We start from the raw sequence: 14,983 nt of genomic DNA on the forward strand, positions 1-14,983 counted from the left end.
TGTTAATGGATGCTGTTTCTCAACAATATCCCAGAAGGAAAGGGGAAAGAAAGCGAGCCAGAGTTTCTGCTTCCATGGTGCATATGGGTGTGTGAATGTTGCTGGGTCTCATGACTCACTGCACAGCTTTGTGAGGTAAATTGGACTGCGTTAGCTTGCAGAGCAAGTATAAACTATTTCCCATAAATAGTGATACCTCACTTTGTCTCTGATGACTCCACGGAGCTAAATTTAGACAAGGAGCTAAGATTCACTTTCTGAAAAGCAGCATTTCTTTACAACTGCCATTTCACTCCCATGCACCCCTACCTTAGATGGTCAGGGGCCCCATTCATATGGGGGAGGTGGGGGAGTCGCTACTTGTGTGTGCCTCTATATGTTTTATTATTGCAGTGGTCCTACCTGTACATAGTGTGTACAACAATTAGGTTTTCTATGGTGAATGAGAATACATGTACATAAAACAGCTGGGCAGTGATTTACTATCCTCCTCTGTGCTAAATCAGAAACAGCATACAAATTTAAAACAGAGTGTGCTTTTCACTTCAGGTCGCCTTAGGAATTGCACAGTGTGCCATGGAGACTGCCCGGTAACTGAGATAAATCTCCTGGCTCTTCCTGCTTTGCACAAAGGGGATCCCTGAGTGCTATTCACAGCTTCAGCAGCACAGGCTGTCTCCTGCTGAGAGGAGGAGTGTTCCTGTTTCAGGCAGCAGAGGACAGTAACACATGACTCGCTGGTATGAACCAGTTCCAATCTTCTAACCCGTACTGTATTTTTAAGTATCTTCCTTTTATTCTGAACTGTGGGATAGCCACAGGCTTTTACAGTTCGTATTCCCTTCATCTGTGCTCGCTATCCTCTGGCATGGAAGCCGGACGGACGGGATGTCCTGTCAGCCCTGGCTCCCTGGCCTTGTGAGATTTGGCCTCCGTGCAAAGAGCTGACTCAACACCTGCTCCGGGTTTAAAGGGGCCGAAGTCTACTTTATACAACGTGTGGTGCGAGCTTTTAACCTCTGAAATGCCATTCCTCTGAGGATTGCCTTGCAAAACCACAGCTGTTGTTTCTCCCAGGGACCGTGAGGAGCAGCAGCGTGTGTGCAGTGACCTCCCCCGTAATGCTGCTGAGCTGATAGATCCTGCCAGGGTATCGCTGCCCGTGGGAAAGTCATGTGCACTGGTTTTTAGCATTCTTCTGGATGTTGTTTAGAAACTGCTGGAGAAACCAAACATGTTTTTCAGCATTTCATTTTGATAAGAAATTAGCACAGAATGAACGCTTTATAACATCCAGAGCCAGGAACTGACCTAGTTCCCAACAGCTCTAACATAACACATGCAATGGCAGGATGAGCCTGTGATATAAAATTTCTCCTCCCATCTTTCATTTTAGCCTCACTCTTTATTGGTTTGAGTTCAGGACTGACTATTCCATTTCCTTCCACTTGTCTCTTAGTTGTATTATGCCAGCTTTTTGGTTTTCAGTAAAATTACTTAATCATCTAGTGTGAAAGATGTCATTTATACAGCAAAATGCATGATTAGTGATTGAAATATTCGTGAATTTCCATTCAGATTGACTCTTGCAACTAAAGAAACTGACCTTTAGCTGATACAAGTACATTGAAGTCAAGGAGAGACATCCTTAACAAGCTATTATACCATGAATTATGGTACAAGAAATTCATTTTTGATTACACAGATCTTCTAGGTAATGCAAACCTATGGAAATTAAGGCTTGAAGAGGCTTTTGGGTATGTACAGGTCAGCAAATATTGATAATTGAACCATTCCTGCTAGGTATTTAGGTGCTTTTAAGGATAATGACAGAGGTTCTACCAGCTGCCCACAGAATCTATTCCAGTGTTTTTACCTCTAGATATCATCTTGAAGCATCATTCCCAATATGGACAAAGTATCCCAGCAGGAGCTTTAATGAGTACTAAGTAAAGTGAAAGGTTTATTTTACATTTCTTACAGTTCTTCTGTTTATACACCTCGGTATGTTTGCTTTTTTCACAAGAGTATGGCAGTGTTGACTCATGTTCAATTTGTGATCCAGTCTAACCCTAGGTCCTTTTATACAGGACTGCTGGGTAACTGCTGCTTCTCCTGTGGTTTTGCAGTGAACTGTTCCTTACAAAGGACAAATATTAACCTTAATTTATTTCCTAATTATTTTGGCCCTTTTTTCTTTACTTGCCCACATTACTCTGAGTAATGTTCTTGACTTCTGAAGTGGTCAGAGGTGTTCCCTGTCCTTTTCCCCCCCAAGTGTGCAATTTAAAATTATACTTTTATGTATTTACAACTGTATATTTGTATGGTGGATTAATTTCTGATTTATATGATTCAGTTTCATAGTCATAATAGGAATCACTTTGAGCATGTCATTTTCAACTGGTCTCCTGCACATACATTATTTTGTCCAAAGTTTGCTGAGCTTTCTTATGCATGTTGCCCATAAAAAGCATCAAATTGTCCCTTAAGTTAAATGATATCCATATTTTCCCATTCAGGAGCCTTTTAAACCTGTCACAGTAAACAAGATCAGTTTGATGCAATCAGCTCTAACAAGTCTGGGGTTGTTACTTATCAACTTAGTATCTTCTAAAAATAGTTAATTTGTGCCAATATATTTTTCCAGGAATTGAAATTAGACCAACTGTTCCATAACTGCCCAGCTCATGTGTGTGGTTTTTCTCTCTTTTTCTTCTTTATTTATTACTTTCTTGATTTTTTTTTTTATTTATTTACTCTTCTGGAACCTTCACATTCCATAGCTTTCCACAATAATCAGTAGTGGTTCTGAGATAGCTGGCCAAGTACTTCAGAGAGACTGTATTAAGAGAAGGCTAACTAAAAATACAGATATCTTTGTAAGTAAATGTCCTGTTCCCTCTCACTCCCCCGAAATCAAGTTTTGATCCTCTGTTGTGTTTGGGGATTTTTAACTAACATAATTAAATATTGAGCATTTCTTCATATGTTGGCTCCCTGGTTTAACCAAGCTGCTACCACTGCTCATTGACAATTACAAATAAGTGGGTTTTATTTCTACCTTAATTTAACTACAAACAGCCTTGAACTTTCTTGTGTCTGTGCCCAGACTTGTGATTATTCTTTCACAGAATTTTCTGTCTTGCAGAGTCCTAGAAACTAAGCCAAACTGTCTTTCAGTCAACTCAGTATAGATTGAGCAGGTCAAGTGTAAGTACTTTTGCAGATCTAGATTTATTCCCATAGTTCTCTGAAACCTTTCCAAAGTTTAATAGCCTCAAATCTAAATTCACTGAATAAATGTCAGGCAAATGCTATATTCACTAAATCTGAGCAAGGCTTCTAAGTGACTTGATTTGCACCACATCTGGTTACTGTGGTTACCACAGAGTAAGAAGGATGTGCATGTGATTGCAGCAGAAGGGGAGCCTACGGCTGGAGCGATGTCAAGAGTCAAAACAGGAGCAGTGTCAAGATGGGAGAGTGACCAGTGAACAGCTGGATATATCTGTGCCATCCTTACTAGCCCAGTCTCAGGTACAGCCTTCTTCCTCCCTCGACCCATCCATTCACTGCCTCCATTCTGGAGCATACTTTTGTGGTTTGCACCAAAGTCACATTTATTAAGTTTCTCTCCCTTGCAGCTCTAAGCTGCACCTCAGGGGTTTTTAATTCATATAAACCCATTCTAGGGGGGGTTATATGAACAAATAGAATGTCTCCTTCCGTGACAACTTACTTTTCCTTGGGTCAGTAGGAGAGACAGAAAGGGGAGAATGCACAGGATCTGCTAGATGACAATGGGAATTCACAGGATTTTTTGTAAAGTGCACAATCCAGCTCCAAACCTACCATAGCAAGAGGGGCAGCAAAAAATTAACTTGAGGAGCGGATGCTAAGCAAAGTTATTCAAGCATAACTCAGTTGCTGTAAGGACTCAGAGAAGAATTCTAAGATGCATGGGTGAGGATTTGAGGTCCCACTTAAAGGTTTTGTCACAGGCTTATCAGGACAGGAGGATGAATATTTTGCTTTTGGCAAAATTATTTTTAGCAGAACAGACCAGAGCTTTAAAATGGAATTTTGGAGGTTCATGATCAATTCAGAACAAAAGTCACACCATCCTCACCCAGTGGATTTTTATTCAGTGACTGAACATGCAGAATGCACTATTTTCATATACATTTAGGGTGTCCAAAAGGTGGTGAGATACAGTAAAAAGTAGCCTGTGTTCACTGTTGGAAAATACTAATGCAAAACCACAGAACACTTTAACAAAATATGTAGTTCTTCATCAGCCCTTCACCTTTATACTGCATTAGTATCTAGTAATTCTGCTTTTTGCCTGGAGCCAGGTCATCAGCTGGTGTAAATTAGCTTAGCATTAATAAGGTATATTGAGGTATATATACATCATATGAGGTATGGGAAAGTTTTGTCAGATGTCTGCAAGTGAAGAGTCACCTTTTGTTTAAGCTGCCATCTGCATATATCTGCCCATTTGCCGTTTACTTCCAGAACACTCTAGAACAACTTGTGAGGCTGTTTTTCTCCTGCTTAGGATGCTTCTGCTCTAAATCAAATACTTTCATTTTCTAGCTCACAAATGCAGACCTCCACAAAACAGAACACGGGGTTGAAATACAACTGTTACTTCTGGCCACATCCCAGTATGATCTGACCACTCTGATCCTAAACCTTCAGTATCACATTTCAGTCAGCACTAAATCTTCACCATAAATGAGCTTTCTCATGCTGTGGATAAATATTGTTTGAAAAGACTGTCCAAAGGATTTTTTTTTTAAAGCAGGCTATCCTCTAAGCCATTAGTCCATCACTTATTATAAATGCTGTAACTACAACGGCAGTGCTTCCCAGAGGAAACTTCTTTCAGGGGCAACAATGACTTTTAAAGAAGCTCTTGTTAAGCTATTCAGGAGACTCTGAAGTTGTAACTGCTTGTTCATCCCAGTGATACTCTCAACAGTTTTGAAGTCCACTGTCTTATACCTCCTACTGTAAGAACTTCATTGTGAATCTATAAGCAATGTCAGCTATGAGATCAGACAAGAAGACTTTATTTAGTTCAAGTTTTAATCTTCCAAGGATGAAGGAGTTTAATTTATACTGTCTACTAACTTCAAGTGTATTTACTCTTGTCTCTTTCTCTTACCAAGCAATTTTGTTTATATAAAAATGCCAGCTACTTGTACAGAGCTAAGTAACTTTCAAAAGTAGCATTTTTCAATTAGTTTACATTACCTCACCCTGTCCAGTTAACCTTTTTTTTTAGGCAGGTTTTCTGTCTATTCTCTTCATATATGAATAACACTGTTACTCTCTTGTTCTTTTGTTTCATAAACAGGTGACTGTAAAAACTGGTAGTAAGTATTAGGATCATGTATGAAAAAGGGTTTCGTAACAGACGTAGATCCTTTTTATTGCAATTAAGAACCAATGCATTAAAACACGCTTATAGATGGAAGTAAGGCTGTATGCTCATGCTATAGTTTATGTTGTACCTTGTACAAATGTAGGTACCATGATAATTGTAATAGAGGGATGTAAAAGCCTTTCACAGTAAATATGAGGCTAACTGTATGACCGAATAATGCTGTGTACCAGAATCCAGTTTTGCTGATCACCAATTACTATTGGTAACTTCGGACTGCTTTTCCACCACTTTGCAAAAGTGCCCTCGAGAAATCTTAGTGCCTCTTTCCTATATAGTGAGCATGAGATACTCTATTTATTAGATCTGTGTTTCAAGTCTTGTGCTTATAAAGTCTGTTTGCTCATACTCCCTTGGTCATTGCAGTTAAAATGGTTGTATAAGCACTACTTACCTTCATCTTTGCACAGGAGTCTGACCAAAAAAATACTCATGTGTATATGGTAGGGAGTTGAAATTCATTAGAGGTGCTCAGTGGGCACATCTTTTATCTCCTAGCATGATTTCACTGGCTATGACTGTGTTCTAAGGTTATAGCTCATTCTGTATGTGCTGGAGCCACATGCTAAAATGGAAGTAATGCTGCAGTAGCTACTGTGAACTCAAAATCCAGTTACCATATACTTTTTAAAGCTAAAAATTTTGGCTTAGATACTGAAAGCATTTCTTTTATTTTAATATCATTTGATGTGAGATTCAAAACCTTTTTAAAATGGTGGTTTCTGTATAGGTTCCTATGATATAAATGCTTTAGAGCATTCTGTGTTCTTACATTGGAGACATATGTGGACATAGGATATTTCAGTTTAGCATATGGTCACCAGTGATTGAAGGAGAATGAGGAATTTTTGCCCACAAAGTCCTCCTATTTCTGAAGTCAGTCTGGATTGAATAAGCCCTATTTCAATGCCTAAATGTCCTTGACTTCTCGAAATCTCCTGTCTCAGTTCCTTCCTAAACATTACATATGAAAGTGATTTGTTTTACCAAATTAATAAAATCTAAAACTTTTACAGGCTGGTTGCACACAGGATTTAGTACAATGTAGGCATATTTCTGTTAGCTGAGAGGATTCTTCAGAATGCATTTCCACTGTATTATATGAGTCTACTCATATATCAGAAGCTCCCCAGCTGTATAAATATTTGTGAGATTGATAATAGGAATGTTCTTCTAATAGAGTGGGCAAGAAAAGATACAGTAATTGTTGAAAGAATCAAAACTCATTTAAAGAAGTGGAGGGGGGAAACAACTGCTGTAGACTTAAACTCGGACTGTGTTAAAAAATTGTACCACAAATTCAGCTTTCATAGCTTTCAGCTATGTAGATACCACAAAAAATTACTTCTTTAAGAAATACCTGTTTCCAAGACCCTTTATTTATGAAATAATCTTCTAGGAATTGTATCCTTAAAAAATTAAAAATATGCAGTTTAGTGTGGACTATATAGAAATTAGTAATTTCCTTCCTCCTCTTCTTGTTCAGGCACAAATAATTTACTACATTTGGGAAGTGTTTAAACTACCTTTTTATGAAAGGTAGGATTCTTTGACAGATCAGTCCATTAAAAATACTACTCCCCCCAACTGAAATATATTTTAGAAGGTAACTTCAAACCATCTTGAAGAATAAGGCTTTTTAACCATGTTTACAGTCTCTGCTTTATAGAAGACCCTAAAAAAGTGCTCCCTAGCTTTCTTGCCAAATATTACACTTTGGTCTTCAACCCAAACCACTTCACAATAATGCATTTCCATTTCCAGAAAGCAGACCACCTTCCTTTACTGTCCTTTTATTACTGTGTCTTCACATGCAGTGTCTTCACTAGTAGCTGTCCCTGAAGGTTAGTTTTGAGGAAAGCTGAACTATATCTTCTCTCCACTCCCACCACTAATCTCTGCTGAAAAACATATTTAGGGGTGAGAGAGAATTTGATTTGTTGTTTCCTTTCTTAAAAAAAAGTGTTTAATATCTGAACCTTTTTTCAGGTTTACTCTGAAACTGGTTAGTTTTGTAAAAGGTGTATTCTAAACTCAGCAACTTCCCTAATGACATTTTTTTTTTTTTTTTGACAAAATGCATCTTTTTAATCTTTCATGTGGGAAAAACACCATATCTCTTGGAAACACTTTCATATCACACCATGAAATACTAAGTTTACTGCTCTCTAATGAATTTGATGCTGGGTTTCTTTCAGCTACAAAAACTTGAAGTCAAGTGGAGAGGTACATTTGTAGATGCATGAGATAGTTTTTTTTATTATTAATTTGCTGATATTCTTTTTTTTTTTTTTGTTCTTGAACATCAGGCTGTTTCCATGCTTTACAACTGCTACCTGAAGAGCATAATCCATAAATGAATGGATTACAGCTGTCTAGAGATAAGTAACTATTTCTGACAGACATATAATGTAGCTGAATAAGAACATGGACTACACAGCTTTGCAGATAACTTAAAAATAACAGAGATAGTTCAGCTTCTCAGATTAATTTCTCTTGAATGGGTATAGGAGATGTTGAATATTTAATGGATTTTCTTACATCAGTTACAAGCCACTAAACCAGAGAAAATCCACTGGAATCACAAGGGCTTTTATTTCTGATGTTGTGAGCTGTTTTGTGACTCCTTCATTGCCATGATTCTAAAAATAATTTGCCAGGGCTGCGGTTTTTCTGTGTGAAAATACAGTATGGAGGCACTTCTCGCTGTCAGGGTTTCTTGCAAAGACCTCATGTCCCGAATGCTTCCGTGACTGATACATTTGCACTTCAGACGCATCTTTGCTAGAGGTGCATCTGCCTTGATTTGTATTTTTGTGTCCAAGTTTTCTAAGACAAGTCAATTTTTGTCCTCTAATGGTACAACAAAGACAGAAAGAGGTTGTTCTTTTTTTTTTTTCCCCCTAAGCCAAATGACGACTTCTTATTCTGGCGTAATAAGCTTCCAGAAATTCCTGCTTTCCCCCTCCTTCTCCACCTTTGATTCTGGGAGACTTGCAACGTCCTGGGGCAGGGAAGAGTCTCATATTTCGTGATGTTCAGCCGGCATTTGTTACTTGCCGGTCAGGGTAACTCACTGAACGTTTCTAATCTCGCTGATTGCGTTCCTTTGTGTCCCTAATGCGAAATACAATTAATTCGCCGGGGGCTATTCCCCGGAGCCTTTCGTCAGCCGCCGCATCCCTCCGGCCCGGCCATGACGCCAGGCCTGACGCTCCCCGGCGCCCAGGCCCTAGCCGCTGGGCCCTGCAGGGGGGCCGGGGCTGGTCGGTGCTGCCCCGCTTCCTCCGGACAAGCCGGCCTCGCCCGCCCGCCGCTCTCCATCCCAGCGCAGGAGGGGCACCGCTCCCTTCCCGGAGCATCCCCAGCACATGGCGGGCCGGGCCGGGTCCCGCTCCCCGCGGCCGGGCCGGGGGTTCCGCCCAGCCCTGACGGGGCGGGCGCGCTCCGTGCCCGGGCGGGGCCGCGGGGCCGCCGGGAGCGGTGACGTGTCCCTGAAGCCCCGCCCCTTCGTGCAAGGGTATATAAGGGGAGGCGCTCACGTTGTCGGTCTTTTCGCTCCGGGTTTGCCGCCGTCGCCGAGGAGGTGAGGTGCGTTCAGCGGGCCGGGCTGGGCCAGGGGCTGCTTGCCCCGGTGGCGAGCGCCGAGCTGGGGCGTGGTGGGGGGCGAGGGGAGGGGGAGAGAGGGAGGGGTCGGGGGTGCATCGGGAACCGGGACGGGTGGACGAGCAGGGAGCGCGGGGCGGCGGGATGGCGGCGCATCGTCCTCCTCGATTGCCATGTGCACTGCTCCGTTGTCCGGGATGAAGTTGAGGGAGCGGTGTGTCCAGGCGGGCGTGGGAAAGAAGGCGCCCGACAGCCTCCCCTTAGGCCCCGCGGTCAGGGGTGCGGGGACCGTCGGGTGGCGACGGCGGCGGATGCCGTCGGGGGGAGAGGGGCTGGGGCACGAGTGCAAAGATGGCCGCTCGCCTCGCCTGCCCGCCGCCAGCGCCACAAAATGGAGGACGCGGCGGCCCGGGCGGGGTGAGTCACACAAAGGAGCGGGGCGGCCCCGCCCTCCGCGCTGCCCGCCGGGCCCGCTCGCCACCGCCCCGCGCCCCGGCCGCCGCCGCCGGGGTAACTCGAGCCCGGGGAGGGGGCGACGTGAGGGGCTCCTCGACGCTCCGAGGGGCCCCCGGCCCGCCCGCCTCGCTCCTCCCCTCCCCCGGCGGGGCGGGGCCGCCATCCCGGCCAGGCCGCCCCGCATGTGGCGCCGCCATCGCTGCCCTAGGCCCGAGCCCAGGCGTAACAGCTTTTTTCTGGGAAACTTACAGGTGTCGATTCTCTTTTACCAAAAGAAAGAACTCAACTAACATCCAAAATGGGAAAGGAGAAGACCCACATCAACATCGTTGTCATCGGCCACGTCGATTCTGGCAAGTCCACCACCACCGGCCACCTCATCTACAAATGTGGGGGCATCGACAAGAGGACCATCGAGAAGTTCGAGAAGGAAGCGGCTGAGGTGCGTGGGCCCATAGCAACCAGCAAAATTCCAGGCTGCAGGAGCGAATAGACCCTTAATTGAAAAGTAAAGCTGCAAAGCGTGCAGTGGCCACGGGGAGGCAGTTTGGTTGCCTCCACCCCAGGAGCTGAACAAGTGGCTCAGTGTTGCGTGGCCACAGGGCGGCAGCTGCGTTGCAGTTGTCCCCGAGGTGGAACAAGTGTTTAAGTGTTCAATCTGCCGTTGTGTTAATTGCAGAAACTCAGATGGAAATGTGGAACAAGTAAAGAGAAGGTAGTCTAAAGCTGCATCTGAGTAATGTCTGGAAATCAAGTTAAATGGCCCGATTCAAACTCTGCATAGAAAGAAGTTGAACTATTGAGGCTTAATTTAAAAATCAAGGAGTTAAATGATGTTTTTTTTTTTTCTGTGTAATATCTGCACAGGTTACAAGAACATTATAGAATGAAATTCGGCAAATATTGAGCAGACTGGAAGTTAAAGTGTTGATTATTGCAAGGATTGAAGTAGTAAGAGGTCTTGAAATTGTAGAGTATACTTGATAGTAGGACTCGAGCTCAAGAGCTCTATCATAAAAATGCATTAGTGAAGTTAACAAGCTGTCAAGGAGCCTGAACTGTCAACAGGTTCAATAAGGTTCAACAGTTGGCATCTCTCACCAGTAATGCCAAGTGTATCTTGACACTTGTTTTATGAGCAGCAAGGTTTTTCAATGTTAAGCCAGTTGCTATTATTAGATTTTCTCTTCAGCCAGAGTGTGATCTTTCTGAGCTAGTTGCAGATACAGAATTTTTTTTTAAATGGGAATTAAATTTTAGGTTTTTTTCTAACCACAGATGGGCAAAGGTTCCTTCAAGTATGCCTGGGTCTTGGACAAACTGAAGGCTGAACGTGAGCGTGGTATTACTATTGATATTTCCCTGTGGAAATTCGAAACAAGCAAATACTATGTCACCATCATTGATGCTCCCGGACACAGAGACTTCATTAAAAACATGATTACTGGAACTTCTCAGGTATGTAAAAAAAGTGGGGTTTGGAGAGTTCAGGAAGGTTGTTCTTCGGTTGTTTGGTGGGGTTCATGTAGTACTTTGACATACATGAAAGCATTATAGTAAGGGTTTTGTTTGGTTTTTTTTCTTTTCAAAGGCTGATTGTGCTGTCCTGATTGTTGCTGCTGGCGTTGGTGAGTTTGAGGCTGGTATTTCCAAGAACGGGCAGACCCGTGAGCATGCCCTTCTGGCCTACACCCTGGGTGTAAAACAGCTGATTGTTGGTGTCAACAAGATGGATTCCACTGAGCCACCCTACAGCCAGAAGAGATATGAAGAGATTGTCAAAGAAGTCAGCACTTACATCAAGAAGATTGGCTACAACCCAGACACTGTGGCTTTCGTGCCAATTTCTGGTTGGAATGGTGACAACATGCTGGAGCCTAGCTCTAACGTAGGTTTGGCTTTTATTTCTATTAAAGCATGAAACTAGGAGGACTATTTGGATTGATCATGCAAGGATAAAATGCACGTGTTTTGTAATAGTTACGTTTGGGAAGTGCTAAGGTCCAAGATAAATCTTAGCACTTAAAAAAATTACTTTGTAACAGTAAATAGAGATAATGCTAAGAGACACCGCTTAGAGTTTTCCAACCTTGCACCATTAAATCAGGCAGCCAGATTAACCGGAGCTTGTTTCCATTACAGATGCCCTGGTTCAAGGGATGGAAGATCACCCGTAAGGATGGCAGTGCCAGCGGGACCACTCTGCTTGAAGCCCTGGACTGCATCCTGCCACCAACTCGTCCAACTGACAAACCTCTGCGCCTGCCTCTTCAGGATGTCTACAAAATTGGCGGTATGTGTTCGCTGGAATGCTGCTCTCCTGCCAGTAACAGCTGATGTATGGGCCATAACAGGCGTTTGCCCAAGGGCTGCTTTTCCAAGTCAAAAATAAAAATGCTTTTCTCAAGTAGGTTTTTTTCATAATGTCCTCATAAGGACATGTATTCACTAAGCTGACTAATGAATATTACTGTTGTTGTTCCTTGCTTGCAGGCATTGGTACCGTACCTGTTGGCCGTGTGGAAACTGGTGTTCTGAAGCCAGGCATGGTGGTGACATTTGCCCCTGTCAATGTAACAACTGAAGTTAAATCTGTTGAGATGCATCACGAAGCCTTGAGTGAAGCTCTGCCTGGTGACAACGTTGGCTTCAATGTTAAGAACGTGTCTGTGAAAGATGTTCGCCGTGGTAATGTTGCTGGTGACAGCAAGAATGACCCTCCCATGGAAGCTGCTGGCTTCACTGCACAGGTATTTTTTGCGGCTGTTCAGGGATGTTGGGAATGTAGCTCTGTATTCCAATATAGGAATCTTGTCAGGCTAAGCTATAAAACATCACAGAGTTCTATTCAGAGTTTGATACAAGCAAATCTTGTTAGCTCCTTGGCTTTGTAAGAACACATCAGTGTTCAAAATTTTCACTAACGTGGCTTTGTTTGTTAGGTCATTATCCTGAACCACCCTGGCCAAATCAGTGCTGGCTATGCCCCTGTGCTGGATTGCCATACTGCTCACATTGCATGCAAATTTGCTGAGCTCAAGGAGAAGATTGATCGTCGTTCTGGCAAGAAGCTGGAGGATGGCCCCAAATTCCTGAAATCTGGAGATGCTGCCATCGTTGATATGATCCCTGGCAAACCCATGTGTGTTGAGAGCTTCTCTGATTATCCTCCTCTCGGTAAGGCATCTCACATTAATACTGGAAAAGACCAGACCCTTCTCAGTTTCTAGTATCTGGGTGCAGTGTGTTCTGTAAAACACTGATGAAAGCTGTGACTTGAAACTGTGAACAGAACCAAGACTTTACTGGCACAGGGAGAGATGGTCTGGAGAAGGGTGATGCTTCTGTCCCTGTCTGGTTCCAGAGCAGTGCTGGCCTATTTACACCAACCTGTGCATTGCCACTGTGCAAATTGGGCTGTGACTTAGGCAGCAGAGACAAAAGTCATGAAACATGTTTTTGCTTTCAGGTCGTTTTGCCGTGCGTGATATGAGGCAGACGGTTGCTGTTGGTGTCATCAAGGCAGTTGACAAGAAGGCTGGAGGAGCTGGCAAGGTCACAAAGTCTGCCCAGAAGGCCCAGAAGGCTAAATGAAAATTCTGTACACCAGCTGCCACCTCAGTCTTAATCAGTGGTGGAAGAACGGTCTCAGAACTGTTTGTGTCAATTGGCCATTTAAGTTTAATAGCGAAAGACTGGTTAATGATTACAATGCATCGTAAAAGCTTCAGAAGGAAAGGAATGTTTGTGGACCATTTGTTTCGTGGCAGTTTAAGTTATTAGTCTTTAAAATCGATAAATTTTTTAAAATGCAAACTTGACCAAAAAATCTGTCACAGAATTTGAGACCATTAAAACAGAAGTTCAATGCTATGTCTCTGTGTTTTTTGGGTTTATGGCAAAACTAGTCATGGTGGGATAAGAAAATACGTTCAGAAGTTAAAGTGCAGGTACTTATAATCACTTGTTTATTAGTAGAAAAAAATTCAGCTACAGGTTTACTTTTTTACTGATCTAAGCCTTAAGTAACTTTTCTGGTGCTTTCTTCAAAAACAGTTTTTAGATTGGATTGCACCAATACCAGGTAACAGAGTATTTTGGTGCTTTTCTGTGACGCATTGAGTAAACCAAGAAAAGTCTACATTGAGAAGAAAAAAATGCAAACACATTTAACCTTAAAGTTTAAAAAAATAATGTTGGGTTTCCAACATTTTGTACACTGATTTTTCTATTCAGAAGTGAAACCAGATTTTTTTTTTTTCTGGGGAACTGATGTTGTGTAGCTCTTTAAACACTTTTACATAAGTGCTTTTTAATATATAGTAACACATTAAATAGCCAAATCTGAAACTTCTGTGTGGAGTTACACTTTGATGCAATCTGAGTAACCCACTATTGTAGCCTGCACCAAATGGCACAGTGGGACAAGGTGCCTGCTATCTTTTAAACAAAGGGTTGAAAATTTGGATTGTTCAGTCAGTTAAAGGGGACTTTGGTATCTAGTCCAAACTATTATTAATCATCAGTAGACCAATAATCCTAAGTAAAATGTTCTGGGTTCTAAGAATACCAGCTGTAGTAATTAGGAATTCTGGCATAGAAGCCTTACTTCAAATTGGTAAATGGGGGCAAGCTGTTAATGGATAATCAGAGCTGACTTGCATAATGGTGCAGCTGTTTTACTAACCTTTCACATGATTTCCCCACAGCACCCCCACAAAAGGTCAAAAAGAATTCGGTATCTTTGAGGGACTTGTTCCGTGACACCAGAATGTTTGTCCTGCCTGTAATGGCTGTAGTCTCTCGTTTGTTTTCCTTTCCTTCTCCAGCTGTGTGCTTGCTCTGCAGGAACTCGTATCTGTACTGCTTGGATAGGTCTGAACTGCTGTTACTTGTTTTCATGCTCTTTGTTTGGATCTTTTCTCCTTTTTTTCTCACCTTCTCTGTCTTAACTGCAGTGAAACCTTGGAGCATTACACACTGTTTTTGAGGGTACAGTGGAAGCAAGGGCTAGAGAGCTTCATAGCAGGCTATGGAATTCAGTAAAGAAATCTCTGCTGCTTAATTTTGCTTCTGGAGGTTTGTTAGTCCCCAAGGCAACAGGAAGTACATAACTTCAAAATGGGAGGCAGACCTACTGTTGCCATGATAAAGCTTGAAGTATCTTGCCAAATCTTAGCATGCTTTTCAGTTAAACTGCTAAATATTTTCCAAGAGGCTTTGGTCAAACTGGTTCAGCAAAGTTCTGATTTGGATGGAAAGCAAAGCAGCTTTGGCACAGGCTGCCTTCAGCGTGGCTCTGCGTTCCTTAGATTTCCTTCACATTCCTTTGTTAGGTGCAGGATGTTTGGTTTGGCCAGCCATGGCCTGGATATGCAACACCCTGTCTGGAGTGCCTCTGCACGTTGCACAGGGGTGTCTGGCTGGGAGTACTTGCTCCATGGTGGTTTGGAAATGGGCTTGTAG

At 42.7% G+C, this 14,983-nt stretch overlaps 1 protein-coding gene across 4 annotated transcripts; it reads left to right on the forward strand.

The window, feature by feature from the left end:
* Positions 1–8,956: 8,956 nt before the first annotated feature.
* Positions 8,957–13,390, forward strand: EEF1A1 (eukaryotic translation elongation factor 1 alpha 1). 4 transcript variants are annotated; one of them, XM_033055505.2, is made up of 8 exons: positions 8,957–9,041; positions 9,769–9,959; positions 10,796–10,975; positions 11,109–11,405; positions 11,660–11,810; positions 12,011–12,267; positions 12,460–12,694; positions 12,987–13,390. In XM_033055505.2, the coding sequence occupies exons 2-8, from the start codon at positions 9,816–9,818 to the stop codon at positions 13,109–13,111; spliced, it is 1,389 nt and encodes a 462-aa protein (XP_032911396.1). In that variant the 5' UTR covers positions 8,957–9,041; positions 9,769–9,815; the 3' UTR covers positions 13,112–13,390. The 4 variants fall into 4 exon arrangements, with proteins under 4 accessions (XP_032911396.1, XP_032911395.1, XP_032911397.1 ...); XM_033055504.2 differs by having other exon boundaries at positions 8,959–9,046; XM_033055506.2 differs by having other exon boundaries at positions 8,963–9,046; positions 9,793–9,959.
* The last annotated feature ends 1,593 nt before the right edge of the window (positions 13,391–14,983 follow it).

This window comes from Catharus ustulatus, chromosome 3 (genome assembly GCF_009819885.2).
Source record: "Catharus ustulatus isolate bCatUst1 chromosome 3, bCatUst1.pri.v2, whole genome shotgun sequence".
Lineage (NCBI taxonomy): Eukaryota > Metazoa > Chordata > Aves > Passeriformes > Turdidae > Catharus > Catharus ustulatus.